Here is a 27,894-nt window from a genome sequence, read left to right as displayed (position 1 = left end):
CTATATATTTGCAGCTCAGTTCATCTTCTCAGATTAATTGCTCTCTTTCCTCATCCTGAAAAGCTGTTTCTTTGGCTGACACTGGCTCCAAGCCTTTTTAAAAAATTACCATGGATTTAATTTCTGGGAGATTCAGTTTGGTGACGTGATTAAGGCAGCATGATAAAAATCAAGAGACTGTGAGTTCTAGTCCTGCCTTAACCACAAAGTCAGCTGGTTGGACTTGGGCCAGTCTCTCTTTCTCACCCGTAGGAAGGAGGCAATGGCAACCCACTTGTGAAATCGTCTCAAGAAAAGGGCTTGTTTGGGCAGTTGCTAGGAGTCAACACTTTTGAAGGTACAATAATACTTATTTGGTAGGAAATTGTCACCTCTTTTGGAGAGTTCTAAGTTGAGGAAGGCTAATTTATGAATAATTAATTTATGTTCATAATATCCAAGTTAGCATTTGCTATTTTGTTGTGCTGTACTTTTTTTTTTGATGTGTTAGGTTTTTCTTTAAAAATATGAGAATTTTGCTTTATCTATAATTTTATACAACTTTGTAATGATCCGCTAAGGAGGTATTTCAAGGAAATTGTAATCCTTCTCTAGGAAAGCATCAAAGTGGATATGAACAATGGACATAATAGTAATAAACTGCACTGATCATCTTGCTGAAGAAGATAAATCATGTACATCCAGGCGATACAGAATGGTAGGAGTAGACTGGCTTTCTATAAAATATAGACCAAAAGGAACTTAAAAAATATTATTTTATCCTAGACTGGAACACAGATCATGCTAAGCTTTGTTGTGTATGAACTCAATCTCTGTGTTGTATAAAAGCATGACATGACATGACTTAAAAATGTGCTATCACTTGATAGCACATTTTTCAACAAATTAACAATGGAATGGTTTAATGTAGAGACACACTTCTGTGTTGCAAAATAGATGTAAAGACATCTAAAAAGGGCAATGGCAAACCACTTCATTCTACTCATAAGTATATAGTTATAGACTAATCAATAAAGCTATTATCCATTATCTATAAGTCCCTGCATAAAGTTTGGAATTGTAGAAATTTTGCACAATGCTGTTCTAAAGAAGAAAAACTTTTTTGTCTTTTGAAATATCAATAGGTATTACTAATATACTGTCAAGCCTAATTTTAGAAATATAATTACTGGACATGTGTGTGTTGTTTAAATAAAATATTGTAATTTTGCTGCCACTGAAGACAGGGCATCATCCCTGCAATATTAGTCTGGACACAGATAAATGAAAGTAATAATTTAAATACAAGATGCGCAAATGGAAAGATCACTAACGACTTATTAGTAATCCTGTCAGACTTCCAGATACTTTTTCTATCCAATCTACCAAATCTACAGACTGTACACTATCAAGATTCGGTGCTCATGAGCATGACAGGTGAATAAGAGCAGGAGCAAACAGAACTGCCAGCTGGAATAACAAAAATATTACAGATTAATAGACACCAGATGCTGAAGAAGACTTCAAAGGCAGCTGTCACTGAACAGCAAATATTAGGAAGGTCAATCAACTGTGAAGAACTAAAATTTCATGCACCAGAAAAACATTTAAAACTTCTTCTCCAAGTAAATGTTCAACAATATATTGAGAAGGCTAATAAAGGATTTTATTTGGATAATGAAAAGTAAAGAATTACACGTTAGGTAGAAAATATCATGCAGCATTTTCTTAAACAATACACTTGGTACATCATGCAGCATTGTACATAACTGATAATAAACAAAGTGGCAATAATGAACAAACAGAACATAAAAACCACTTGACTGAACAATTTTGTCAAGGCTTTCAATAATAATGGTTTATACAATGTGGTGCATCGTTCCAGCTATTTCCCCTTCTTTTTCCCAGTATCATATATATTTGTACATAGAAAGATAACAAACAATGAAACAGTTTCACCACTAACTTCCTGTTCTTCTACGCCTTGCTACGCCTATAGGTTCTGCAAAAAAAAAACTTTAAAAAAACCAGTTTCACTTAGTAAAGCCACTGCTATAAAAAGATTTAGTAAGAATTTTTTTTCAATAACTGAATAAAGCAATCGATTTTGAAAGCATCTAATATTGCAGATGAGAAGTTTTAACTGCAGTTCCAGACAGTTTTTGGGGGGAGTTAAACTCATGTAACCTAGCTGTACCAGAGTTTTCAAGTTTGAAGCCTTTACATTGGACCACTGATCTAGCAATTCCGGTTTTATCCACTGCCCACATGGCCCTGGCCCTCATCTTGATTGATGCTGCCTTATTACACTGTTGTTGTTGTTGTTTGCTTTAATCTTGGCAGCCACAGAATCAAAGAACCACCCCCCTTCCAAGAAGGACAATTCATCATTATGCCTATGGCAGTTTTTTATCCTTGCACAGCAAGGTCAGATTCTGTTAAGGCAGAGTGGGAGGGGGCTTTGGGGGCCCAGCTATAGTGGAAGGGGGAGGGATGCAAACTGGAGGGAGCTGATTTGTTGAATTCCTTCAACTATGTTAACCATGTTGGGGCTCTTCCATGACATGACTTATATTGATTTCTTATGTGTCTAAAAATGATGGGAAGTTTCACGTAATAATGCCCAGAGGTTACCAGAGATTGAAACAGTGGATTTAGTTTCAGTAAACAAACAAAGGATTTAACATTGTATACTTATTTTTGTTAGGAGCAAAAGGAATAGGTGACATGAGGGTGGAGGTTGGATAAAGGTCAAGTTGTCAGAAGAAAGATAAAGGGTTTGCGTAACAAAAGAAATTGTGTGGATTATAAGAAATAGCAGACAGAACTGTCGCTGTGTTGTGTGAGCAGCATTGGAATTAATTAAATGCCATCAAGCTAGGTTCAGCTCTTCAACCCAGTATGGATATATGCTTACCAAGTTGATTAGTGTCTGCTAATATTTTGTAGCTGCCAAGTACAATCTTGCTATTCATCTTATCCTTGTCTTTCCTTTCTTTTTCTAGCTTCAATCATGCTGACCATAATCAATTTTCCAGTCTATCAAATGCTTATATCACATGTCCAAAATATGTGATTTTATGCTTGCTAATTATTGCCTGAAGAAAGCAACTGTCTTTATTTGATTCCAGACTGATTGCTTGATTTCTGGATAGTCCAATATCCAGATTCATACTTCAATTGTATCTCTTGCTCATTCTCAATTTCTAGCTTTTATGATTATATACCAGTATTTGAAAATCCTTTGACTTGCTGTTTTAATCTTTGTTATTGTTGAAATATCTTATCCTTCATGATTTTATTGAGGTTTGCTGTTGTCTTCATTGATACATTCAATCTAATATTTACTTCTCCATCTATCATCCTTCTCTAACCCTTCTAAGTCTTCTTTTATTTTGACTAATGAAGAGGTGTCATTCACACATTTCAATTTGTTAGTATATCACTCTTAACTATCATCCCACTCCATCCTGCTGTTCTCATATTTCTGCATAAGTTAAACAGAGATAAGCATAATATCTATTCACTATTTTTTCTGTTCTTTAGTTTTCTTAATTTAACTCTATCTGATACCAGTAAGTTATGATCTGTTCCACAGGTAGTTCTTGAGTTATGGCCACAATTGGGACCAGAATTTCCATCACTAAATGATGCAGTCATAAAGTGTAACATGATTATATTGCTTAGCTATAGCAATCCTGCTATATTTGCTTTTTGTGGGGGGAGGAAACTTTCACTTGTTATGAATAACACTGAGAACAGGCCACATTTCTTTTCTGCTTTTTTCAGAAAGAGGCTGTAGGCGATCTACATGCACTCCAGTTAATGCTTGGAGCAGACAGCTCTTATCCCCTTTTCAATTGTCCTTGTCCATTGCTCAACTTTTTTTTTCTTGGCACACCAAATACTGGTTCATCCAATCATAAAAGATCTGCTTCTTTTTAGTTTTACCCAGCCTTATCCAGGGATTTCTGTGCATCTAACTAAAGGCAAATGAACTTTTCCATAATGAGATATTCTTTCAAAAAAAAAAAATCCCCACCTTGGAAATCTTAACTAAAGAGAATCCTTCTCAGTTTTTTTAGAAGTGGGATCCTAAGTGGTCCGAAAGGAGAGCTTTCCGACTGGTTGCGTTTTATTATACAAATGCAGGAACGGAGTTGGGAAGGCAGCGAATCCTAAAGGATGTAAACAGAAGCGCCGGCCAACCTTTCAACCGCCTGCAGGGATTCTCAAGTCGCCAACGCTCTTCTTACCCGGTGAGATGAAGCTCTCTCGGGGAGACCGAATAGGAACGAAAAAACAGCGGAACAAAAGGTAGTTTACCCCGCGCGGCCGACCGGATGCAGTTCGGAGTTGCTTCTGCTGAAAGTGAGGATCATGGAGCCGCGGCTGCGAGTATTGGAGTTATACAGCGGGGTCGGAGGGATGCACTATGCGTTGAAGGGTAGGTTTCTCCTCCGAACCGCACAGGTATTCGGGTCCCGCCTCCTAGGCATGCTTTTCATGGCTTGGCTTCCTGGTGGCAAGGACACCTGCAGTTGCAATCTAAACTATAGGAACCAGTGCATTGCAGAAAATGAATCTTATGCTTAATGTAAGAGGGTCATGGACGTTTAAATGATTAGCCCTTCACCACCAATCGATTTTATTCTCCGAAAAGGTAACTCCAGCTTTTGCTTTGTCTGCAAATTTCTGACTTTTCGATTTACTGCCTCTTCAAATCAAGTGTGGTTTCTGGCAAGTGCCTGGGACAGGTGCCTGCAGTTTTCTTGATAGAATTTAGAGGGCTTTGCCCTCTGATTCACGTGGAGGAACAGCTTCAGGCAGCTCAGTTCCTGAAGGACTCCAAAGTGGCCACTCCTCTCATCTGACTACAGCATGCTCTCTGGGGCATTCTCTCTGGGGCGTTGAAATCCATTCCTTTTAAAAGTGCTGAGACTAAGAAAAAAAAATATTCTGGGTCTCCCTGGCCAGCCCTTGTTTTGACTGCTAGAGAGTGTCACTTGACAGCTAAAATTTTCTTTTAGACTTCAAAAAAGGAGGCGAAGAATGATCTTATGAAATGCAAATAGTATGCCAAATAATCGGAGGGAATAAATCAACAATCGCCATCACTTTTAGGTGGGTTTTATCTCTTGAACAGTCTGCTGCCATCCTCACCTGACCTGGAACCAAGTGCTTTTTAGGAAGCTTGGAAATAAGGGCAGGATTCCTGCCCTTATGATGAAGGATCTATGTTGAAGGAGGGGTGGAGGGAGCAACAAGAATGAAGGTAGGCCAGAGATCATCATGGTGGGAGACAATGAGGCATCTGCTCAGGAATTGTTGAGACAGCATAGAACAGTGATGATGAACCTTTTTGGCACTGAGTGCTGAAAAGGGGACCCATATGTGCTCGTCTGGGATGCTATTTGGAAGAGGAGCTGCCCAGGAGGCATGTGCATGCTGGGAAATGCACTTTTTTTCCCCCATAGTTAAATGTTTTTTATTTTACAGTTTACATTTTCATACAGTCACATATATACTGTGCATAGCCGGGGCCATACAACATTAAACAATAATCACAGCAATTCCTCTTGTCAACAATACCCCCCAAAATAGAAACCGAATATACCTCTTCCACTCTCCATACACCTCTTTCTTCCACCCCCCCTCCAACTTTCTATCTTCCCTCCATCATTCCCCTCTACCCTACTTCCCCTCCCCCTCTACCACTCCTCTCTCCCAGTCCACTCCCTCCCTTCCTTCTCACCCTCCCTCCCATCCTCTCTCCCGCCCTCTCTACCCCTCTTTCTTCTATCCCACTGCTCCTCCCCTTGGTGTATTTCTACTATATGTCAATGTATTCAGCTTGTCCTATTTTTACAGAGAAATTAAAGAGAAACAGTATACATGTGAAATCGCATTACATTGAAATCTAACACATAGTATATATCCCCCCTCCCCTCCCCCCTAACACCCCACCTCCCTCCCCCCCCCCCACGACTTCCCAGAGCCCATACACGGTATAGATTTTTAAAAAACACAGTCTAAAATATATTGAGACAAAAGAAATTTAAAAAAAGAGGTTAATAACATCTCTACATTGATCTTAGCTTCTTCCTGTTACACTAACTTTGAACAGTTTAACTTATTCCTGATCTTAAGCATAGGCTATCTGGTATTTCTTAGTCCCATATTTGTTTTGTATATAGTCAATCCATTTTTTCCAATCTCGTTTATATCTCTCATTTGAATGATCTTTAAGATATGCGGATATTTTAGCCATCTCGGCTAAGTTTATAACTTTCAATGTCCATTCTTGAGTTGTAGGCAAGTCTTCCTTCTTCCAGTATTGCGCCACCAACAGTCTGGCCGCCGTTATTAGGTGCAGAACCAAGTTAGTCTCTACCACTGTAAAGTCAGTACATATACCTAGTAAAAATAACTGAGGAGTAAACTTTATCCTTCTTTTAAAGATATGCACTTCTGACACCGCACGTGCCACTTAGGGCACGTGTGCCATAGGTTTGCCATCACGGGCATAGAAAGGAAAAAAGTTTCCTTCCTTATCCTATGGAAGTAACAAGAACAGCAATTAAGAATTCCAGTCCTGTGTAAGGACAGTTACTTTCATAGCTTTGTTTCAATGTGTGACTTCTGTTTGGGTGGCAGCTTTAGAGTGGGAGGAAAACCTACAGCCAAGTGGGTTGGCAGGCTCTCTTTCCTGAGAGTTTAGTCTGCAAAACTCTCAGGAACTTTGATTTTTTGAAAACATTTTCATGTTTTGCTTTCTGGGCTCAGTTTAGGAATGCAGGAAATTGCCTTTCAAGTAGTCACTAAGTTGGTCTACTCTATTGTCTACTTTGGCAGCTGGGAGCAGCCACTGAGTTTCTGAGAGAGGTAACCATTTGCTTCTTGTCCTGTTACAGAAACTTAAGTGGTTCTTCATGCAAAGCATGATAGCAGATCTATCTATCTGGATCTCAATTCTTATTCTCTAGCACAGACTTCCCCAGTCTGGTAGCTCTCTGAACTGTCATGCCTACAATTCTTTTAAAATTTTCACCTATTTTAAAAAAGATGCATGAATACAAGGTCTGAATGCTCTTTTGCTATTAAGTGTTGATAATTTAGCTCTATTTGTTACAACTTAAGTGATGATTGCAATATTTAATACACCAAAAGTGTACTGGAATTCTCTTTATACTTATTTTGATAAGGTTTATAGATTAAACTAGGTGAATTAATTTCTTTGCATGCTGAGAAATTATGTAATCTCTGTAATCACCAAATGTCCGTCTGGATCTTTTGTGCTTGGTGTGGTTGTATATTTATACAAAAAACAAAAGAGAACTCAAATATTTATACTTTTAGTGTGCAAAAAAAAGTGTTAAAATATGGGTTGATAAGAACGTTTTTAAACTAATTACTTTAAACCACTTTCCTTATATTTAATAGAATACAAGATGTATTAAAGAAATATGCAGATATATTATTACAATAACAGATTAATTGAATCTGAGCAGATCTATACCTTTAATATGCATTAGCTTCTTCTCTTACACACACACACACACACACACACACACACACACACTGTAACACATCCATACACATTGGACTTTAGCTCAATTTATCAAAAGGTTATAAGTTGCAAAACCAGAGCATTATGTCATAAAATAATTAACTGGATTATAAAATCTGTAGATCAACTTTTTTATATCACACTCTCATCATCTCCGTTCATCCTCCCCTCTACTCTGGTTTCATAATGCTGTTAACTGATCTGTTAATTGTTGTTTTTTCTCTTAACCTTCAAATACATATACCAAAAAATGGCCATAACATATCCCACATATACATATTGAAGGACTATTGGCAAATTCATGGCACATTGCATTTAACTATCTGGATAGACCAATAATCTAAAGAAAGACTGTGCATTATCATTTATTCAAGAATAGTCAACTTGATGTACTCTAGATATTTTGTGGACATAGTAGTTTATAGAAATTTAGTCTATACCAACAACAATATTCTAGTGCATGCATTTTAGTGTACTATATGAATTCAAAGTAAGCCATAATGTGCTTTGTTGAATGAATTTAATCATTGTTGTATAATTTATATGGTATGAATCCAATAAATTATGACTTATTTAATAAACCATAGTTAACCAAATGACTGAACGATGCTTCAATCATGCTGTGTTGTAGGCTTAATTTGTTTGATCAGCTGAAGCTGCTTTGTTACCCACACTAGTGTTAACTGGTTAGCACACTGTGGCATTGGTTATCCCTTAAACAAAGCACTCTACAGTCAAAGAATACCTAGTTGAATCCGGATAACCTCAAATTTTAAACAAGGTTAGACCTTATTTCTGCTTGGGGTAGAGGCCACCAGGAGAGCTCAAAGCTGGGAATTAGACTAGGAAACTACAAAGATATCCCAGAAAAGGTGCCAAATCTTGTATATAATATTGCCACAAAAACTTCATGGATATGTTGGTAAAGTCATCAAAAGTCAAGCTTGGTACAAAAGAAATGTTACTTTAATACAAATAGGAAGTATGATTACTGTCATCTGTCTACAAAGTAAAATGTGCTTATCTTAAAACTCTTTTATTTCTGGTAAAGTATATACAGCATAGAGAAACTATGCAAAATTTCATGAATGTGCACAAGTTCATATGTTTAATGTTTTTCCTCTAGTTTTTAATCTTAATTATGAATAGATCTTATTATGACTCTATAAGCACAGGCCAAATAACCATTACTTATTTCCAAATAAAAAATATTAAGTTTATTTGGGCACCTGGGTCTGATCCTGCTTTGGAGAAAACATTAAACATATGTATATATACACTGGATCACATATCTAAAGGAGCCTTGATGTTTACTTTGGGGGTGCTGTTGACTATGCTTCCTCCCTCTCTTGATGGTAACTGCTGGAGATGATGCAGGTAACATCACCAGGCAGAAGATAGACTGAAATACAGTATCTTCCACCATGCTGAAAGGCTGGTAGGCCTTCATCTATACCATACCTTGCATCAATTCTGATTCACACCCTGCAACTTGCATCTGATACTATGTCAGACTCTGCTTGGGAATAGATGTCTTATTGCTATTAGAACCACAAATGACTAACATTGAAAAGCTAAAGCAGATGTTTAATTCCCCAAACAACCCAAAGTTTTCCCTGCAAGAGACTGCAAGGCTGAAGAATAGTCACATTTAACTTCCTTTGGGTCCAAGACTGGAGGTAAATCTGAAGTTTCCTCTAGACCAGTACACCTCCTGTAGACTCAGATTCAAAGGGTTAGAGTCAGAGGTGGGTTGCTGCCAGTTCGGCCCAGATCAACCGAACCAGTAGTAGAGGTGGCAGGAGGCTCTGACCATCCACCCGGACGCTTCTGTGCATGTGCATCTGAACCAGTAATAAAGAAATTGGCAACCCACCTCTGGTTAGGGTGATATTCTTGTCTGACATTCAGGCTGCTTCAGGGAGACTATAATCCTCTGAACCGTGACAAGAAGTCTTCATCATTATCCATCCCCAGTCAGATGACCCAAGATATAAAAATGACCCCTCCTCTTGAAAAAGCATTTGTCACTTGATCAGTAGCCCTTGGCTTGACTTTCCTTCTGACCACTTCCTACAATCGGTGCACATGGGGAATATACTACATGTGGCTAGCTAAGCTGTTGGAGCTGGCAGCTGACATCAGGCTAGAAACCTGGCTGACCATAAATCAGTCACTCTTCCTCTCAGTTTTAGGAAGGTGGAATGGCAAATCACTTCTGAAAATGAAGCAAATGAAGTCCTTTGAATTATCAAAGGGCATATCCAAATAGCCTCCAAGAATCAGACAAAACTGAACAGGGGAAAAAGGGATTATAGTTTGGGCCTGACTCTAAGGGAAGGACATTATCATTTTATGATCTAAAGGGGTTGTATTGAAAAGGAGAAATATGAATGTGTTTTTCTCTTTGCCTTTTGATCATCAACCCATTATACTGAATTAAGGCTAAAACACAAACGCCCAAAGAAGCTTTCTTGAATTAAAACAGGATGACGAGTTTGGAGGGAAGCAGAAGCAGTCAGTCAGAACAATGATCTCCCATTCCAACCTTACGGACTCTTTGGAACCAGTTGGTAAACAGAAGCAAATTCCATAGAGAACCACTGGCTTCAAAAGAATAAGGGCTTCAATCTGCAATTGTTTCCATGACCTTGAAAACCTTGAAGCTCAAGTTGGGCAGTTGGTTGAAGAGAATGAAAAGACATTGGTTAAAGTTTTCAGTAGTTGCAAAATAAATAAGGTGTGACTGTTTCCTTTTCTAGAATAGCTTTACTGAGATATAAATTACCCAGTTACACTTAGAGAAACAAACATATTTGTTTGTTTAAATCACTGCTCGACAACTGATGCCTCTTATTCTGTTTGTTCTTCCCCGAAATTTTAGCAAGTGAAATACCTGCAGAAGTTGTGGCCGCGGTTGATGTGAATACGGTAGCCAATGAAGTTTATGCACACAACTTTTCTACCACACCACTGTGGCCAAAAACAATTGAGGTAAGTGAAATAATTGTTTGAAATCCTTATACATTTTTCTTTTTTACACGTTGGTGAAGCAATACTGTCTGGTACCATACTAAATAAGAAACTAATTTGGTTTCCTCCACCCCACTCAATTTTGTACTTTATTTCTCTTGCTTTGTAAATGAGGGTGAAGAAGATTCACCCAATTAAAGCAAATGGCTAGTTTTACAGAGCAAGCTGTGCTAAAATGTGATTTGCTTGTTGATGGCTTAACACAGATTCTCGCACTCAGGGTTGCAATCCCCTGGACACCAGGAACAATTTAGTAGTGATGGGAGGGTCACAGTTTTTCTTTAAACCTGATCAAGGCAACGAGTTTGCTCTGGATTTTGAAATTTTGAAATGACGACATTTGAGAATGCCTGCAGTTTAAAGATTTATAACTAAAAATAAGTAATCTATCCTTTGTTTTGTTCATGGGGACAAATTCAGTTATTATTTAGGGGAACCTCCAAGTTTGGCTCAATGTACTGAATAAAACTAATTATAAATTATAGCCTAGCACATCACATGACCCTAGCCAGTTTGGGCTCACTCCAGAAAGCCTGATTAAGCAACCCAAAGCATATTGTAGCAATTGATAATGCAACACCCCTAAAAGGTTCCACAGGTGGGAATGATTCATTTAGGCAAGCTGTTAAGACATTCAAAAATTACAGATAAGAATTTATTGAAAAGGGCCACTTCAATGCATTTTGACAATTACAGTCATTCAGGAACAAGCCTATTTATTGAAACACGGTTCAGGCTCATATATGTTTGTTTCTCTTTCTTCTTTGCTTTGCCTATTCTTTTGAATGATTAATCAATCACTCATGTTTTTGTACCAATATACTGAAAATATAACACCTTAAAATATAATAAAAGAATAGGCAACATAGTAGGTAAAATAAAAACAATGAGCAAGAGAAGTCTCTAAAGTACTTTGTGTCAATGTTCCCTCTAATTTTTTTTCAGTGTGAGCGGAAAAGTACAGTGTGTGAGCGGCACAGTTTCATGCCTGAGCACCTAAGAGAGCCACAGTTTGAACTGCTGTCGCGTCTGCTGGACATTTGCGCAACATTCCAAGCGTCAAGCGCCAATTGCGAGCGAGGTTTCAACCCGATGAATGCCAGGCATGAAAAGTGCCACTCAAACACTATACTTTTCCGCTCACCCTGAAAAAAAAAAGGCTCTCTGCTCAGCTTTTACATTGTTAGACTGGCTAGAGAGAGACATGGCACCAACAGGGTCCTGGGTCCTGGCATTTTGCAGGCAACCTGTCCTCTCACATTCTTTGGAATGCAACCCATCACATGTGAATTAGATTTTGCCAATTATCCTATTAAAAGATAATCCTATTATTCTAAAATACGACTAACTCAATATTAAAAACTGTAAATATTTGATGCTGATAAATAATAGCAGTAATTGTTATTTAGTATGAGTAAAATCAGTATTGATATATCAATATAATATCTATCAAAATTGACAATAAACACTAAAATAACAATACAAATATATAATGTGAAATATAAATGTAATAAATATAATATATAAATGCAACATAAATGTAATAAAATAATTTATAATGAAACTCTCCCCCTTTAAAGTAGTAAGATCAATTAAATAGTCTAGCAAGTTTGGACAATATGCTATATGTTATGTTACTTAAGAATATATATACCTCAGAATCAGATACAACATCCACATCATTTCCAACTGAGTCAATAAAATAATATGCCATGCCAAAACTATTTTAAATAAAGATATGAAATTAATCAAGTATTGCATTTATTTTTCAAAATGAATGTACATTTTTTTATTATTTAAGTTTTGTACCCTATCTTTTCTAACTAACGTTAACTTTAAAAAGATGTTACATCAGACTACAATACAAGTAATTAAATGAAGACTAAAATAAGTGTTTTGGCATATTGAGCTTTTTATATTTCTTTCTAATATTGCTTCCTTAGTTGAGAACTTCCTCCTCAGCTTACTTACGCATTAACTGTTTGTTGCTTTTATGGTTTATTCATTCACTGCTCCCTCTTCAGTTTTTTTCACAGGGGGCAGGGCTTCCTTCCTCCCTCCCTTCCTTCCCTCCCTCCCTGCACTCCTTTGGCCACCAATTTTGATCCAATTCTCTCTCTCTCTCTCTCTCTCTCTCTCTCTCTCTCTCTCTCTCTCTCTCTCTCTCTCTCTCTCTCTCTCTCTCTCTCTCTCTCTCTCTCTCTCTCTCTCACACACACACACACACACACACACACACACACACACACACACGTTCTTGGGGGGGGGTTTGAATTACTCCGCCTCACTGCGCAAAGTCGGCTCAGCATGTGTTCGGCCCCCACTTACGCCGAATCAAATCCGTGGCCGGCGGGACCAGGGGGTTGCATTTCAAAGCCGCCAGTCCTCTTGCTTCTTCTCCTTCACCAGCAAAGCTCCCGCTGGCTTCCCCGCCCGTGGCAGTGGCGTCTCTCCCTCCACGCGGAGCACCTGAGCTGGCTCCCGCGTTATCCCTCCCCCTTCCTCCTCTGCCGTGCTTTTGAGGCCGCGGGAGCTAGTAGGAAAGCAGCGGAGGTGGAGGCGGTGGCTCGGCCGCTTTCCTACTAGCTCCCACGGCCTCAAAAGCACGGCAGAGGAGGAAGGGGGAGGGATAACGCGGGAGCCAGCTCAGGTGCTCCGCGTGGAGGGAGAGACGCCACTGCCACGGGCGGGGAAGCCAGCGGGAGCTTTGCTGGTGAAGGAGAAGAAGCAAGAGGACTGGCGGCTCATCAAAACAAGTCTGGGGAGGTCCTTTGCGGGCGGCCAGTTCTAGCCGCCTGCAAAGGACTTCCCCACGTTTGCTTTGGTAGAAATCTCTGCGCGGCAGTTAGAAACCTCTGCGCGGGGATTTCTTTTCATGTGCGCGGCCGCGCAGGCGCGCACCCTAGAGGGAACAGTGCTTTGTGTAAGTACAAAAGGCCAAGGAACAAGGGAAAAGATGGTGATTCAAGTATAAGTTCTTAAAGTTTACCTTGCAGCTTGTCATAAGCATCAAGAAAAGAAGACATTGAAATAGTCCTTCTCCCTCTGCAAGCCTAACAATATACTGCATATAATGGAAAATGTTTCATTAACCTCTTATTTCTTTAGGGAATAACACTGAAAGAATTCAACAGTTTATCTTTTGATATGATTTTGATGAGTCCCCCTTGTCAGCCCTTTACAAGGTATTTGCCATTATTTTCGTTTGGGGTGTTTTTCTCAATTTTTCAGTGTAGATTGAGGCAGAGTCCTAGGCCACATACTGGCCCAAAGTTGGTTTCGGTGTCTATCCTCTTGATCTCTCCTCTCCTAGTGTAACACCTTAACCACTACTCTAAACTTGGCATTCTAGTTATGTTAAACTCACAGATTGGTGTTCTGGTTAATGAAAAAAAATCTGCCAGCTAAAAGGCAAAAGTAAAATGACTATTTTACAGTAAAATTGTTTTTTTATAACATATTTGCATTTAATGGAACAACATGATATCCTTCATTTCATATGAGCTGTGATGGTGCAGTTGTTAGAGTACAGTACTTCAGGTTATTTCTGCTGCCTGCCAGGCTCAAGGTTGATACAGCCTTTCATCCTTCTGAGATCGGTAAAATGAGGACACAGATTGTTGGGGGCAATATACTGAACCACTTAGAGAGGACTGTAAAACACTGTAAAGCGGTATATAAGTCTAATTGCTAAGTTCCATGCTGCATGGGTCTTCATTTCCACTCACTAGAGTTTTTTGTATTGATCTGTGAAAGAGCATTAGTGTTTCCACTCACACTACTGAACTAATTCTATTCAACAATTATCACAATTCGAGCTAAAGACTCTCAGCATATATGCAATTGGACATCCAAATTTTGATTCAGCTCAAACAGTTAAGAAAATACTATTTTTAGAGGCAGAAGTTTGAGTTCTTCCTATTTTGTGCACAGAAGTTAAACTTACTGGCTTTTAAAATTTCGCATCTTTACTTCTTACGCGCAGAATTGGTCGACAAGGTGATATTTCTGACCCTAGGAGCAAAAGTTTTCTCTATATTTTAGATATTCTTCCAAAGTAAGTATTCAAGGTAACTGTTCTCCTCTAATATTACTGGTTAAGATTTCTGATGCCATTATGCCTAGATTTTAAAGCCTATTTCACTTTCCATGAGTTGTAGTTTTGTACAATTTTATGGACCATAGATAGTTTATAGTTACAGAGTTGCCTAAGAAAACATGTTAAAAAGAATATAAAATTTGTATTTTCTGATAAAATATTGAACATGAGAAATGAACACATAAAATTATGTTTTAGGAACTACAGGTTTGTGCTGAGCCTGTATAGGTGCAGCCTTTGTCTCTTCCTCTCTTCTTCTTTGAAAATAGCATATGATATATTAATTTGAGTTGATTTGCCAATACAGTATTTGATTCTATTTATCTGGTGTTTTTTAGTACCTATGAGCAGGATTGATACAGATTGGAAAGAGTTGTTTCTATCATAGTCTACTGTATTTCTATTATACATATGCAATATATTGTTACAGTAAATTATCAAACATAGCATATTAGTAGTTAGATCTTGATAACATCTCATATATAATATGTTTGATAGCCAGCATGATATATACATAATGTTGGATTGTCCTAGGTTCTATCCAGTGATGGAAAATCTATGACACATACATGTTTCATGCCATGTAATTTGTGATATGCCTTGAAGCTGGACCAGAATATGGTGTATTGTTGCACAGTCTTTCGACCTTCTGGAAGTTGTGTGAGACAACCTTGTTCTTGTATAGCCTAAGGAGCCTCTGAAAATTATGAAAGAACATTCTTGCATGTTTTTCAGAGCCTCCAAAAGCTATGAGAGCATGAACCTCTAGTGCAATTTCCAGAAGGTCCAGAGACCATACCACATTCTCATGTGGCTTTGGCAGTCTCTAAAAAGTGGGAAACGGTTTTGTGTGAATTGGGGGACTCCAGAGATTCTTGGGTGATTTTTGGAGACTCCAGACTTAAGAATGTAGTGTGTTCTCACATGATCTCTGAATTCTCTGGAAGTCATGTGAGAGGGTTCTGCCCTCATGTGTCTTCTAGATTAGAGCATCTAAAATGCACATGAATACAGGACATGCTTTTCCACTTTGGAGGTTTCAAGAATATGGAAGAGCATTTTCCAAAGTTTTTAGAGCTAGTGCAACCCAAAACTGGTTGGATTGGGTTTTTTTTTTTTCCTGAGTGACAAATTGAAAAATATTTACATTTATCCATTTGTTTGTTTCTTTGTTTATTTAATGTGTCATCCATTTCACTAGTCAAAGTTACTTTGTTATGAATTGTTTCTCTCTCGCTCCTCTCTTCGTATGTATGACACACTAGCAGAGTTAAGTTAACCATTTTCTGAATTTTTGTCACAATGACCCCAAAAATCACTGCTTGACCCAAGTTCTCAGAGACTCATGGGTGATTTATATCCAGTCGCGTTTGCCCACTCTAACCTATCTGTCAGAGTGTTTTATTAATTCCAACTATGCTTTCAAGAAAATCACTTCATTGAAAGTGTTTTTTTTAATTATTTAAAAAATATCTTAGATCGTCATATTTCTATTCTACAAATGAAATGTCTATGTTAAAACACCTCACATGCTGATTAATTATATGTTCCTTTTTTACAAACTCAGATGTATGATTAAGGAAGTAACACAAAAACTTTTTGTTTTTGTTTTTCTATGCTTGGAACAGTCTAGCTTGAATGCACTGTGTTATCTGTAATTTTTAAAAATGCATTTAATCTTTCTTGGCCATATGTCTCAGTGAAACAGCAGTTTCAGTCTTAAGCTGCTAAATTCTGAGACTTGGCCTTACATAATTCTTGTCTCCAACTGAGATAAAAGTTAATACATTTCTGATTGATTTATTTAACCTGTTGTCAATAATTTCTGTTTTTTAATGGAAATAATGAGATGCAATCTGAGGGTAGGATGAAAAGTAATTAAGCTTAATGTTTATTTTGATCCAATTGTTCATACTTATAACTAAGTTTAAACAAATTGTTTTTCAGGCTTACAAGGCTGCCAAAATATTTACTTTTAGAAAATGTCAAAGGTTTTGAAACATCTTCTGCCAGGTATATTGGAATTAAACATTAATGCCAATTTTTGCTTTGTTGGCAAAAGAGTAAGGAACTAATAAAATTATACAATGGGTATTTTCAGATTGGAAAAATGTAACATTGCCAATACTTGGAACATGGAGATTAGCTCATAATACCTTATTGTATTGGAAAAAATAATAAAAATTCCTAATTCATATAACTGAAGTTGCAAGATTAAACTGTTTTTAGTTGAGATGTAATGATAGTAAGACTATATTTATCTATTATATATTTAGAATTAATATTTCTATTGGAAAATTTGAGGGCATCCTAGCTTTTTATTTTAAGACTAATTACTTAAGAGGGCAAGAGATCTTTTGTTTAAACTGAAATGTTAACTTCTACTTAGCAGTGGGGAAAAACTGCAGGAATTCCATCTATTCCTTGGTCTCCTTTTCTACAAATATTGTAGAACGTGCTTTTTTAGTATCAAAATATTGATGTACTTCTTTATTTCAGGATAAATAGGATGGGCAACTAATTTTCATGAAACATTTCCCAGCCCAAATAACTAAGCTGAATTCACATTTTATGTTTTTCTTTAGCTTAGTACTGTTAGGATCTCAGTCATTGCAGTTCATAACTATTTTATGAACTAAGATAAGTATCTTATTGTAATGACATTAATTATAGTATCTGAATCCAATCGTTATGGCAGTAGTAAAAATGTATTTAGACAACTTTGGATATTCATTCATAACAGTGGAATTCATGGTTTTGTTTTATTTTCATATTGCCAGGGATGAACTTATACGAACACTAAAAAAATGTGGATTTACATATCAAGAATTTCTGTTGTCTCCAACTTGCGTGAGTAATGGTATTGTTAAAATTAGTTCAGTTCAAACTTTTCCTGTAGATTCACTTACATTTGAGAGATGCTGATGGTTATATACTGTTTCTCAGACCAAAATTATTCCTACCAGTTTGTTCCTGGATTCACTTTATTATTATTCCATCAAAATTGAATTTTGCCTCCTTTCTCATAGTGATGTTGATGCAGAAACATTTCTAAAATAGCAACAGAGACAAATCTCTGAATTTTCTCTCATTGAACATAATGATAAAGAATTGAAATCTAAAATATAACACCACCAAATTATACATACTTGGTTGTCATATTTGAGGTGAGGATATTGGGAATCAGGAAATATAACGATGGAAGGATTTGATATTGTCCCCATTTCAATTAGAGAGGCAGTTTGTTGTCAACAGATTAAGATAACAGAATCCATTTGTGTTTATATAATGAAATGGCACTTGCATGTCAGACTAAAATACTTCGCTATTTTGAGAGGGAGATTTGTGTAGAGAGAAAGAGAAATAGAAAGGAGCAGGGAAGGCAGGAAGGACCAGGAGAAAAGGATCCATCCAATTTGTGGTGAGAAAAGAAAGGGATGATTGAGTTAAGGAAAATCAAAAAACCTTGAAAATAACAGTCTTGTAAAGAGATTTGGACTTCATGCATAAACATGAAACTGTCTTTTCAGATGCAGGCACGTATTCACCATATATTCCCAAGCAAAGTGGGAAAGTTTTGCTTTTTCTTTACTTATTGTGATGCAAATTACTGCTTCTCTGTTGTGATTGTTGAAAATTCAGCCTTCTTTGGAGTCCCTGGAAAGAGAAGGAAGCCTTTACTTCTTTCCTTCCAGTCACCTTGTTCCTGAATGATGTTTTTCTTCACTGCTAACAGTTAAATGGAGAAATAAACCAGGGATTTTCAAGCAGAAAAGAGGGCATCAAGGCCACAGGATTTCCTCTGTTGTTTTTCTTCTGAATTTAATCTGAAATATATTTCACAACTGTCGACGTAGCAATTGGTGTGATGAACTTCCACAGTGGAATATTATGCTAGTTCCACCATTATGTTATTATAAGGTCTGAAATTTTCATAACTCAACTATTGTTCTAATCATCAAGGGTGTCAAACTTGCAGCGTCATGTTGTCATCATGTAAAGGGATGGTATTCACTTACCTTCCCTACCAGTTCATAAATGTGAGCGTGTGCACCCAGCCTTCTGTGCATGAGCTTTTGGCTAAAAAGGGGCCTATATGGGATTCTGTAGAGCCACCCACGATTTCCACTACCGGTTCAGGCAAACCAGTCCGAACAGGCAGAATACTGCCTTTGATCATGTGACGTATTGTGACTTTCCCCCCTTTGCTAAAACTGAGGCGGGCATAGCCAGCTCATGTCATATCCGCCCTGCAAACTGCGAGTTTGACCCCCCCCCCCGATCAAAACCATTGAGATTGTTATTTACTTACAGATTGGAATTCCAAACTCAAGATTGAGGTACTTCCTGATTGCAAGACTCAATTCAGAACCCTTTTCTTTTCTAGCACCTGGGAAGGTGAGACTACCTTTTCATTAATTTCATTGATTTCATTAATCACAAAAGCTACTGGTTGCAGTAATCTCAAAGTTCAAGTCATCTGTGAATGGAAATCTTAAAATATATTATTGAAATGTGCTAAACTGTTTAAAGAAATGAGAGAACATTTCATATTGAAGGCGAATAATATCATGCAGCATGCTTTAATATGGCACCTATCAAAAAAGGATTATAGTCAAGCACGATGCTTTTCAGTTTTGTTGGAACTGCAATTTCCAGAAGTCTCTGCTAGAAGAAATGATTAAAGCATGCTAGTTTAAGATTCACAATGGTTTTTTTCCTGTTCATTTGTGTTGTATTAAATTGCTATTTAATTTTATATGACTACATGGATTGTTCTTTCTACAGCAATCTCCAGTTAGAAAGCATTTGGAAGGGTTTTTTTTTTTTTCAGAAAAAAACTTGAAACTGCTCTAATGGAGCAAACAAACTTAGTTGTTTAGGGCATATTGAAATATTGTGCAAAGTGATCCAATTTTGGAAGAAAGAAAGCTGGAAGACTACCCATTCAGTACATTGAAAAATGGATACTTGAGGAGAAAAGGTTTTTCTATAATTACTGGATTTTATTATTAGACTGTAAATATTAGATGTCTGCTCTATCATATGTAATATCATATGTAAATATTTTGAATGCAATTTGTACATCATGTGTGCATATGAACACCATTTGAAATAAATACCTGAAACACTAATAAGAAGCTAAGACAATGTCATGGCTGATTCATGTTGTCAGGGAACAAGGACAATTTAAGATTTGTAAACAATTTACCAATTCAGGTGATCAATCAATATCAGATTAGGCATCCTTTACTTCAGAGGTGACAAACTCAGGGCCTAAGGGCCGGATCAAGCCCACAGGGTACTTAGATCTGGCCCATGGGGCCACCCTGGAAACAGTGAAGGACCAACCCCCATCCTTCTGCCAGTGAGAACAGAGGTTTGAATGCAGCTCTCCCAAGCTGTGTTTTTGCTGGCAGAGGGTTGCAGGAGGCTGTGGCAGCTGAAAATGGAGGTCAGGAGCCCGTTTTTGCTGGCAGAGTATTTGGGCCACCACAGAGGCCCCTAACATGGATGATGTTGAGGTGGTCACACCCACCCCAGCCCCCGAGGTCAAACACAACTCTGATGCAGCCATCAAAGAAATAGAGTTTGACACTCCTGCTTTACCTGATGATCATCTTCACTGTTAGATTTCGTATATTGCTTGCCCAAAAAAGTGTTTGCTAATATACCTGGGTGGCACCAGATGATTTATAAAATAAAATTTAATTATTTTGAAAATATTTGATAGTTGATAATCTTAGAAAAGGATCTTGTTCAATAACCTTATACATGGTGACTGATTTAATATATGGCACTGAAATGCATTTCATTTGTCTTTTTGAATAAAGTATACAGTTTGCTATGTTCACACATTGCTCTAAACAGCCTGACTTGCAGGTGTAGTACTTGGTGCATAAAATGCAGCAAACTCCAAACCATACAAATCCCATGATAGTGCAGTGCGTGAACCTGATCTGCATATGTTGTCATCTGTGCTAAAATAAAATTTGAAACTTCCTTTGAATGTTTGTGAATATAATACTTTATAATTAGCTGTATATTTTTCTTCAAACAGATTTTGACTGATTTCCCAATCCAGGAAACAGGGAGTTCAAAGACATGTAAGGTTGCTGCAACTGTGGCAGAAGGTGGTTCTCAGGGACTTATGAAAGACCCCAGTTCTTGTCATGATGCTAATGACAAGCAGTGCCCAGAGAAGGGGCAGCTTCTGTATAAACTTGAAACAGAGTCAGAATTGGAAAGAAAACAGCAGTGGGACAACAATCTGTCTTTACAGATGCTCAAAAGTTTTCTCCAAGATGACAGAGAAGAGCTGAGTCAGTACTTCTTACCATTGAAGTCCTTGCTACGTTATGCTCTCCTTTTAGATATTGTCAGACCCACTTGCAGAAGATCTACATGTTTCACAAAAGGGTAAGATCCTCATTGTTGGTGAACCTTTTCAGCACCGAATGCTGAAATGGGAGCGTGCTTGCACATGCATGTGTGCGCATGCCAGAAACTGGAAGAGCAGCCACTCTGTGTGCATGCACACACCAGGAAAATGATCTTCCTATTTCCAGCACATGCATGTGCACCGGCCACCTGTTTTTCTGGTTTCTGCCCTGCAAGTGCACGCAAAGACCAGCTAGCCAGTGCGCATGCCGGAAACTGGAAGATTATCTTCCTAGTGTGCTACTCTGCTACGTGTGAAGAGCAGCTGGCCAGCACTCCAAAACCCGGAAGAGCAACGGGTGATGGCTCACATACCCAGAGAGATGGCCCTGTGTGCCACTTCTGGCAGGCATGCCATAGGTTCACCATCATGGCTCTGAATTAAGCTGTTAATTCATTTGGTGTAGTTTTCATAAAAATAATTTATCTTTGCATCGTCTTTTTTTTAAAATTTACCATAGTCAATAAGCCAAAGCATAGTTCTCCTAAATTGATTTAAAAGACATGCCGAGAAGAAGAAAATTCTTAGAGGAGATTGACATATTTGATGATCTTTCCAAAGAATCATCTATGTTGCATAAAAGCAAAGCCCTGTTGGTAGCTATTGGCAAAGATATCTGTTGTTTCATTCCATGTAGTGTTTCAGGACAATGAAGTAAGGGTGGAGAACTGAATCAGGAAAGGGTGGGAAATCAGAATTGTATTCTGTCCACTCACATTCTCCAGATACCCAGAAGAAGACCAGACAGCATCATGGTAGAGGAATCCCTCTCCAAAAGACAAGTCCTTGCTGTTCTCTTTGGCATCCATTTCTCCACAGAGAGCAGGCAGGAACTACCTTCTAGTGGAACTATTGTATGTAGTTTAAAAGCTGTTCAGCCTTGGAGATTTACCAATGAATTTTGTGAAATGGTTTGCAGGGGTTTGCGATTAATAAACAATTGAGCAAAAGAGATTTGCTTCATTACCATCAAGCAACTTTTCATTACTATGCCAAATACACAGGATGACTTTGGTTCCTTTTTAAAAAAAATAATGTTACTTCTGTATACAAGTCAGTCTTGTAATATCGTGCATTTTACCTGCAGTTTCTGTCCTCAGAAAGTGTGCAGTGCAGTGGAGAGATGCAGCCTCTATTATTTAGAGGTCCAACTCCTTTTTTCCTCTCTTCTGTTCACCCTGTGACTGTATAGAACAGTAATTTAAATTTGCCCAGCCTTCTTTGTCTCCTTTACTGGAATCAGTGTTTATCTCTAGCTACAGTTCATCTCTCTCTCTCCCATGTCAGCTTTTGTTTTTTGTGAGGGTATGTTTAGTTATGTTTGCTTGATAACTGTTTCTCAGGTTCTGCTTGTCCTGTAATTAACAATAAATAACAGTCTGCAAGAAACTGCTGCATAAACGTGTTTATACTAAAAACCCGCAGTGGTTCTAGAAAAAGGATGCCATTATTTTTAGTGCTTCTGTCTCAAATATCAGTGAGCCCAGCATTGTATACATTAGTGCTGTGTACATCTGGAAAATGATTTGCAAGAAGTGTTTTGGCTTTGCAAGAGCACATCATGATTTTGCTGTTCATTAAAGCAGTCTTTATTGTTTTCATGCTTCGACAGCTTACAAAAATGAACCATTTCTTGAAGAGTCACAATAACCTTTGAGTCACTCCTTCAAAGAAAGCAGGACTGTTTTAATGTTCAATACGTTTGTGGTCCTGAAAGGTTCAAATCACTTCTTCCACATTATTTTCAAAGTAGGCATAACCATGGGATGTATAATTGGGAAAAAAAACTGTGGGCAGATTTATATGCTGAGTAATTTGTATGGATGCAGTTGAAAACAATGAATCCACTATGCATATGATGCACACATATTTCATTTGCAGTTGATCAATATTAAACCATGTTGATGCAGGAAAAAATATTGACAAAGGATTTGAGCCCTCTCTAGTAGCCACATGTACAGAGCATTTGATTTTGTTTATGACCAAACTGGTTGAACTTGTATTCCCCGGACTACTTTTATTAAATTGGTGTTCAGTTAGATGCTTTTATAAGCCATTTGCAAACACAACCTCTCTACTCATTAATGGTGCAAATCTCACAAGGATTGTAATGTATGACTCTTAATTGATTTGAAGGTATGGACACTATGTAGAAGGAACTGGTTCCGTCTTACAGATGGCAGAAGATATTCAGGTACAGTGGAACCCTTTATATATTCATGGTTTAATTTTATGGTGCAGAGTCTTGGCTTTAGTTAATTAAAAAAAGAGATAGAAGTAAAGCTACCAGCAAGAAAACCATACAGGTTGCCTGATGACTAGGACTCAAACTTTGGTATGTTATTTGTTCTTTTTATTAATATATTTAATTATATATGAATATTCTATGGAATAATTATAGGTGGTTCAAATATTTTAAAACTATTCAGATTTCTGAAAAAGATATGTAGATAGTCGTCAGAACATAAACACTCATTTAGCAGCTGTTCAAATTTGTGATGGCACTGAACAAAGGGTTTTTTTATGACTCGACTTCAGGGTTCTGGCTGTCACATGCTCGTCATGATCACATGATCTGTGCACTTCTGATTGCAACATTGAAGTGACGTCGGAGCAGAATATTAATTCCCGTTAAAGAAGCTGTGCTAGCAACTTGGCATGAAAAAGCTTTATTGCAGCAGGAGTATAGTATCCTCCATTTGAGCAGAAAAATGAAATCCTCATTTAACACTCTGCACAGTCCTAGCTTAATGATGGCAGCTGGGCCTGCTGGAATTGCTGTCAGTTAGCAATGTACTCATGTGATATTGTGCCTTATATCTGTTGTTTAGAAAAGGGCAATACCAGTCCCAACTGATATTGTAACCTGAGGAATACCTGTAAAACTAGTACTGAATTTGAGTGTGAAGGAAAATTTATTAATAAAAATAGACTATACAAAGAAATATGTATTTGCAAAGTTTTTTTTAGTTTTTCAGATTTGCATGGGTGGTGATTTTGAAATATTATATTTTTATCTACTTTTTTTCTGTATCACTCACCGGACTTTTCTGGAAGTTTTTATTCCTGTAATAATCAATATAAATTATATCTTTTAAAGTTAATAGTACAGATTCTAGTGGTGGGTTCCTGCCTGTTTGGACCAGCTCAGTCAAAAGCATCAGGTCCTGCAGATATCCCTGACCTAGACAGAGTGTTTCAGCTCAGCTCTGCTAGGATTATGGAGCCTTGCAAATCATGATGATGGATGATGAAATAGTGGATGAAAATAAGATTGTTATTTTTTAGTCATACATCATGAACAGTTTGCCAACTCTTTTCTACAGCTTGAATCTGTATTTAAATCCTTTGATGATTTGTCTGAAGATGAAAAGCTTAAGAATCTATCAATGCTTCAATTGCGGTATTTTACTCCGAGAGAAATAGCAAATCTGCATGGATTTCCCCCTGAATTTGGTATGTGCTTGGTATTTCTTAAAAACAACTATAAGTAATATAGAAGCTCAGTGAAGATGCTTACCATATATACTCATGTATAAATTAATCTGCATATAAGCCTACCTGTGAAATTTCAACCAGAATTCCAGGAAAAATGGGTTACTATAAATAAGCACATCTGCAAAATTACAACCAAGCAGAGAATAATTTTCCTTTGCTTCCATTCACAAACTAGTTTTTCACATACCTCACATTCTCTTGTAGCAGTAGCAGAATTGTTTTTTTTTCCCCATGCTACTCACAATTTTTAGCTTGAAAGTTGCAATATGACAATCATTGGCAATTTCTAGACATTGCAATTTCCTACCTATTGGAAATGTGTACAGAAAAAGTGAGAAACGTCAAACTTTTATGTCATCATTTAAAACTAGTGACTTTTAAAAATAAATCCAAGTTCTGTTCTATGGAAAGATGAACCCAAGTATGGGGATATTTTGGAATAAAAAATTCTTGGCTTATAGGCTATAAATTGTTCAGCAGGCAGAACATTTCTTCAGCTTATTCAACTTAGTTTGTCCTTATGAACTTTGAATATAATACATTTCTTCTAATATGACCACATATTTTAGATTCTGCATTTGTAGTACATTATAAAATACACATGTTCTCTTTGTTTTTATTTTTTTTCTATGTGAAAGAAGCACTAGAAGAGGCAGTCATATACTCTTCTAATTGTTTTATTTTCATTAATAAAACCAGTCTCTTAAGGCTGCTGAAATAACATCGTTATACTCAATTACGATGTCCATGCATCTGTGGCTAGCTTTCAGAAAGATGACATCAGATTATTCATAAAATGCTTCTACTGCTAATGTTTTTCCCCAAGGCTAGCTTAGCCTTTTTTAACCTGGTGCACTTAAAATATGCATGGTTGCATGCAAGCAGAGCATTATACAGATAATGGTCAGATACTTCAGGAAGGCATTAAATTGGATAATGGCTGGGTCAGAATAGAAATGAAGAGAGATGTTGACATACAGGCTTGAGACAGATTTTTCTCTTTTCCAAGTGACAGATTTTTTAGAGCATACCATTTAGTACTGAGGTCATGCTGGAATCCAATTTCTCCACAGTTCAGTGGACATGAATGTAACCAGGAGGAAAAACACTTTAAATGAGGGGAAAAAAATCATTGCTAAATAGTAATGAAAAGGCAAGAAAGACAAGATGTTCCCTAAAATAGCAAAGTTCTTAAAAGAACCGCACTTTACCATGCCAAAGAATAATGCTGAATGTTTAGTGGATTAAATATCATGAAATAATCATGCTTGGTCGGAGTAATCCATATTTCATGGTTCGGATGCTATTTGTGTTGGCAGTTAAATACCAGGAATTATTAAAAACAAAACAAAAAAAAACACCAAATCCCAGGCATTTCTTTCAGTTGAAGGGTTCTTCCACATTTCTGATAATGTTGTAAGTATAGAGAATGCCAAGAAAATATAATGTTTGCAGTACAGTTCTGTATCTATCTGAAAAGCTCAAGATATTTCCAACCGAAGTTCAATGCCTATATAAAAACAACAATGCAGTTTTCTTGGCAACAATATAGGAGTTTGTCTTTGCTTTCTTCTGTAAAAGTATTTGGGTGGGTTGGTTCGTTGGTTGGTTGGTTGGTTTCTCAGTCTAGTCTATAATCCTGGTGGCTTCCAATCAAAACCCTAAGGAGACTAGCTCTCCTTAGTTTCCAAGCCAAGGTTTTGTTGCTTTCTGCTGAGACGACATATATTAACTCAAAGGCAATTTATGTTGAGTTCAGTGATCTTGCTCTCAAGTCAAAGAGGACTGCAGTTCTATACTCACCGGCCTTAGAATATGAGTTGTTGAAGTTAACTGTGTATTTATGACTAAGGTTTTATAGGATTTCAGTCTCAAAATAATAGCAATAACTGTTAATTGCCTTTGAAAGTAAGATATTTCACATTGCTGAAAAAATAGTGTTTTCTCTCTTTTAAAAAATAATAATTTTTGTTTTAGATTTTCCTGAAAACATTCCCATAAAACAATGTTACCGTCTACTTGGAAACAGCCTCAGCGTATTTGTGGTTGCTAAATTAATCTCATTTCTCGTTGACCCTATCAATAAGTGATGAATTGTTCAAGTGAACTTTCTGGAGCCATTACACTACACGGATACATCCATACTAATATGGATTTCTTTCTTGGAAGAGGATTGAATCTGATTACTATGGTATATTTGTGTGGATGCTCATCATTGTTTATAAATAAATAATTGACAAATGTGCACCTGTTTTACCTTTTATGAAAATTGAGGGTCTTACTGAAAGTCTTGTGTTAGTATTTTAATTTATCAATACTGTATCTGAATTTATGAAAAAATAGGAGTTTATATAAATCATTTAAAATCTTAAATCCAGCTCAGTACTGGAATATAAATGTTTTTAAATAAAAAAATTAAAGTCAAATATTAAATTCCTTTTAATATCTTGAAAACAGCTCTTTTATTTTTAATATCATTTTATCACTGTTTCTCCCAAAGTAATTCTAGAACTGTAAAATCTCTGCATGTTAAATTCCCTAAATTCAATTAATAGCATGTAATTATAAAAATAAAAAACAGGCCTTTAAATCTTAGGATTTATATTTAAAGTAAAGAACAAACGCCTTCTGGACTCAACACAGATTTACTAGTAGATCCAGTGTTTCATTATTATCAATGTATGTGCCTCTTAGAATATAGAACTCAGAATAATGATTACAAAAACAACCTTTCAGTTAAAAAAAAACACAATTGCCATAGTTGTTAGAGAAAAAACAAAGCATTTTATGATAGAAATTTAAAAAATAATTTATCATTATAAATCTTGAATAGATATTAGAAAACAACCATTTGCTTAGGTGCAAAGTTATCAACGAAATCAAATCTGACTTTCTACATTCTTATAATCCCGTGATAGCGAACCTATGGCATGCGTGCCTGAAGTGGCACACAGAGCCATGTCACCTGGCATGCACAACATTGCCCATTCCTCTTCTGGGCTTTTGGCACACATGCGCGCATGACAAACAGCTAGCCTTTCCTCGTGCTGATTGTCACACGCCCATGCGTGCCAGAAACAGAAGACCAGCTGGACAGCATGCATGTGCATGCCAGAAACCAGAAGTTCATTTTCAAGCATGCACATGCGCCCTGGGCAACTTATCTTCCGGTTGCGCCCCAGACGAGCGTGTGCATCACTCAAATTGCCATCACTCTTATAAAATATAGTACCTTATTTGGTACTATATGGGTATTCAAGAGGTCTGGTTTCT

At 37.1% G+C, this 27,894-nt stretch overlaps 1 protein-coding gene across 12 annotated transcripts; it reads left to right on the top strand.

Moving 5' to 3' along the window:
* Positions 1-3,707: 3,707 nt before the first annotated feature.
* On the top strand, positions 3,708-27,073 carry TRDMT1 (tRNA aspartic acid methyltransferase 1). 12 transcript variants are annotated; one of them, XM_087712660.1, is made up of 12 exons: positions 3,717-4,426; positions 10,038-10,289; positions 10,434-10,543; positions 13,691-13,767; positions 14,568-14,639; positions 16,629-16,694; positions 17,462-17,531; positions 18,996-19,079; positions 20,743-21,101; positions 23,260-23,317; positions 24,450-24,579; positions 26,599-27,073. In XM_087712660.1, exons 4-12 carry the CDS (start codon positions 13,730-13,732, stop codon positions 26,709-26,711), a joined length of 990 nt encoding a protein of 329 aa, XP_087568786.1. In that variant the 5' UTR covers positions 3,717-4,426; positions 10,038-10,289; positions 10,434-10,543; positions 13,691-13,729; the 3' UTR covers positions 26,712-27,073. The 12 variants fall into 12 exon arrangements, 11 of the variants coding, with proteins under 11 accessions (XP_087568785.1, XP_087568781.1, XP_087568778.1 ...); XR_015696328.1 differs by lacking the exon at positions 10,038-10,289 and having other exon boundaries at positions 3,708-4,426; positions 24,224-24,579; positions 26,599-26,615; XM_087712652.1 differs by lacking the exon at positions 10,038-10,289 and having other exon boundaries at positions 3,713-4,426; positions 20,767-21,101.
* Positions 27,074-27,894: the final 821 nt, after the last annotated feature.

This window comes from Thamnophis sirtalis, unplaced genomic scaffold, assembly GCF_051295495.1.
Source record: "Thamnophis sirtalis isolate CommonGarterSnake01/CBP01778 unplaced genomic scaffold, rThaSir2_p1.2 scaffold_4, whole genome shotgun sequence".
Taxonomy (NCBI): domain Eukaryota; kingdom Metazoa; phylum Chordata; class Lepidosauria; order Squamata; family Natricidae; genus Thamnophis; species Thamnophis sirtalis.
Note: the sequence above shows the minus strand (reverse complement) of the source record. Positions and strands in the feature narration are given on the sequence as shown.

Coding starts and splice junctions, on each gene's coding strand:
- TRDMT1 (XM_014059624.2), top strand. CDS start 4,360: ATGGAGCCGCGGCTGCGAGTATTGGAGTTATACAGCGGGGTCGGAGGG. Junction 13,768..14,567: donor CCTTGTCAGCCCTTTACAAG/GTATTTGCCATT, acceptor TCTTACGCGCAG/AATTGGTCGACAAGGTGATA. Junction 23,318..24,449: donor AGATGGCAGAAGATATTCAG/GTACAGTGGAAC, acceptor TCTTTTCTACAG/CTTGAATCTGTATTTAAATC.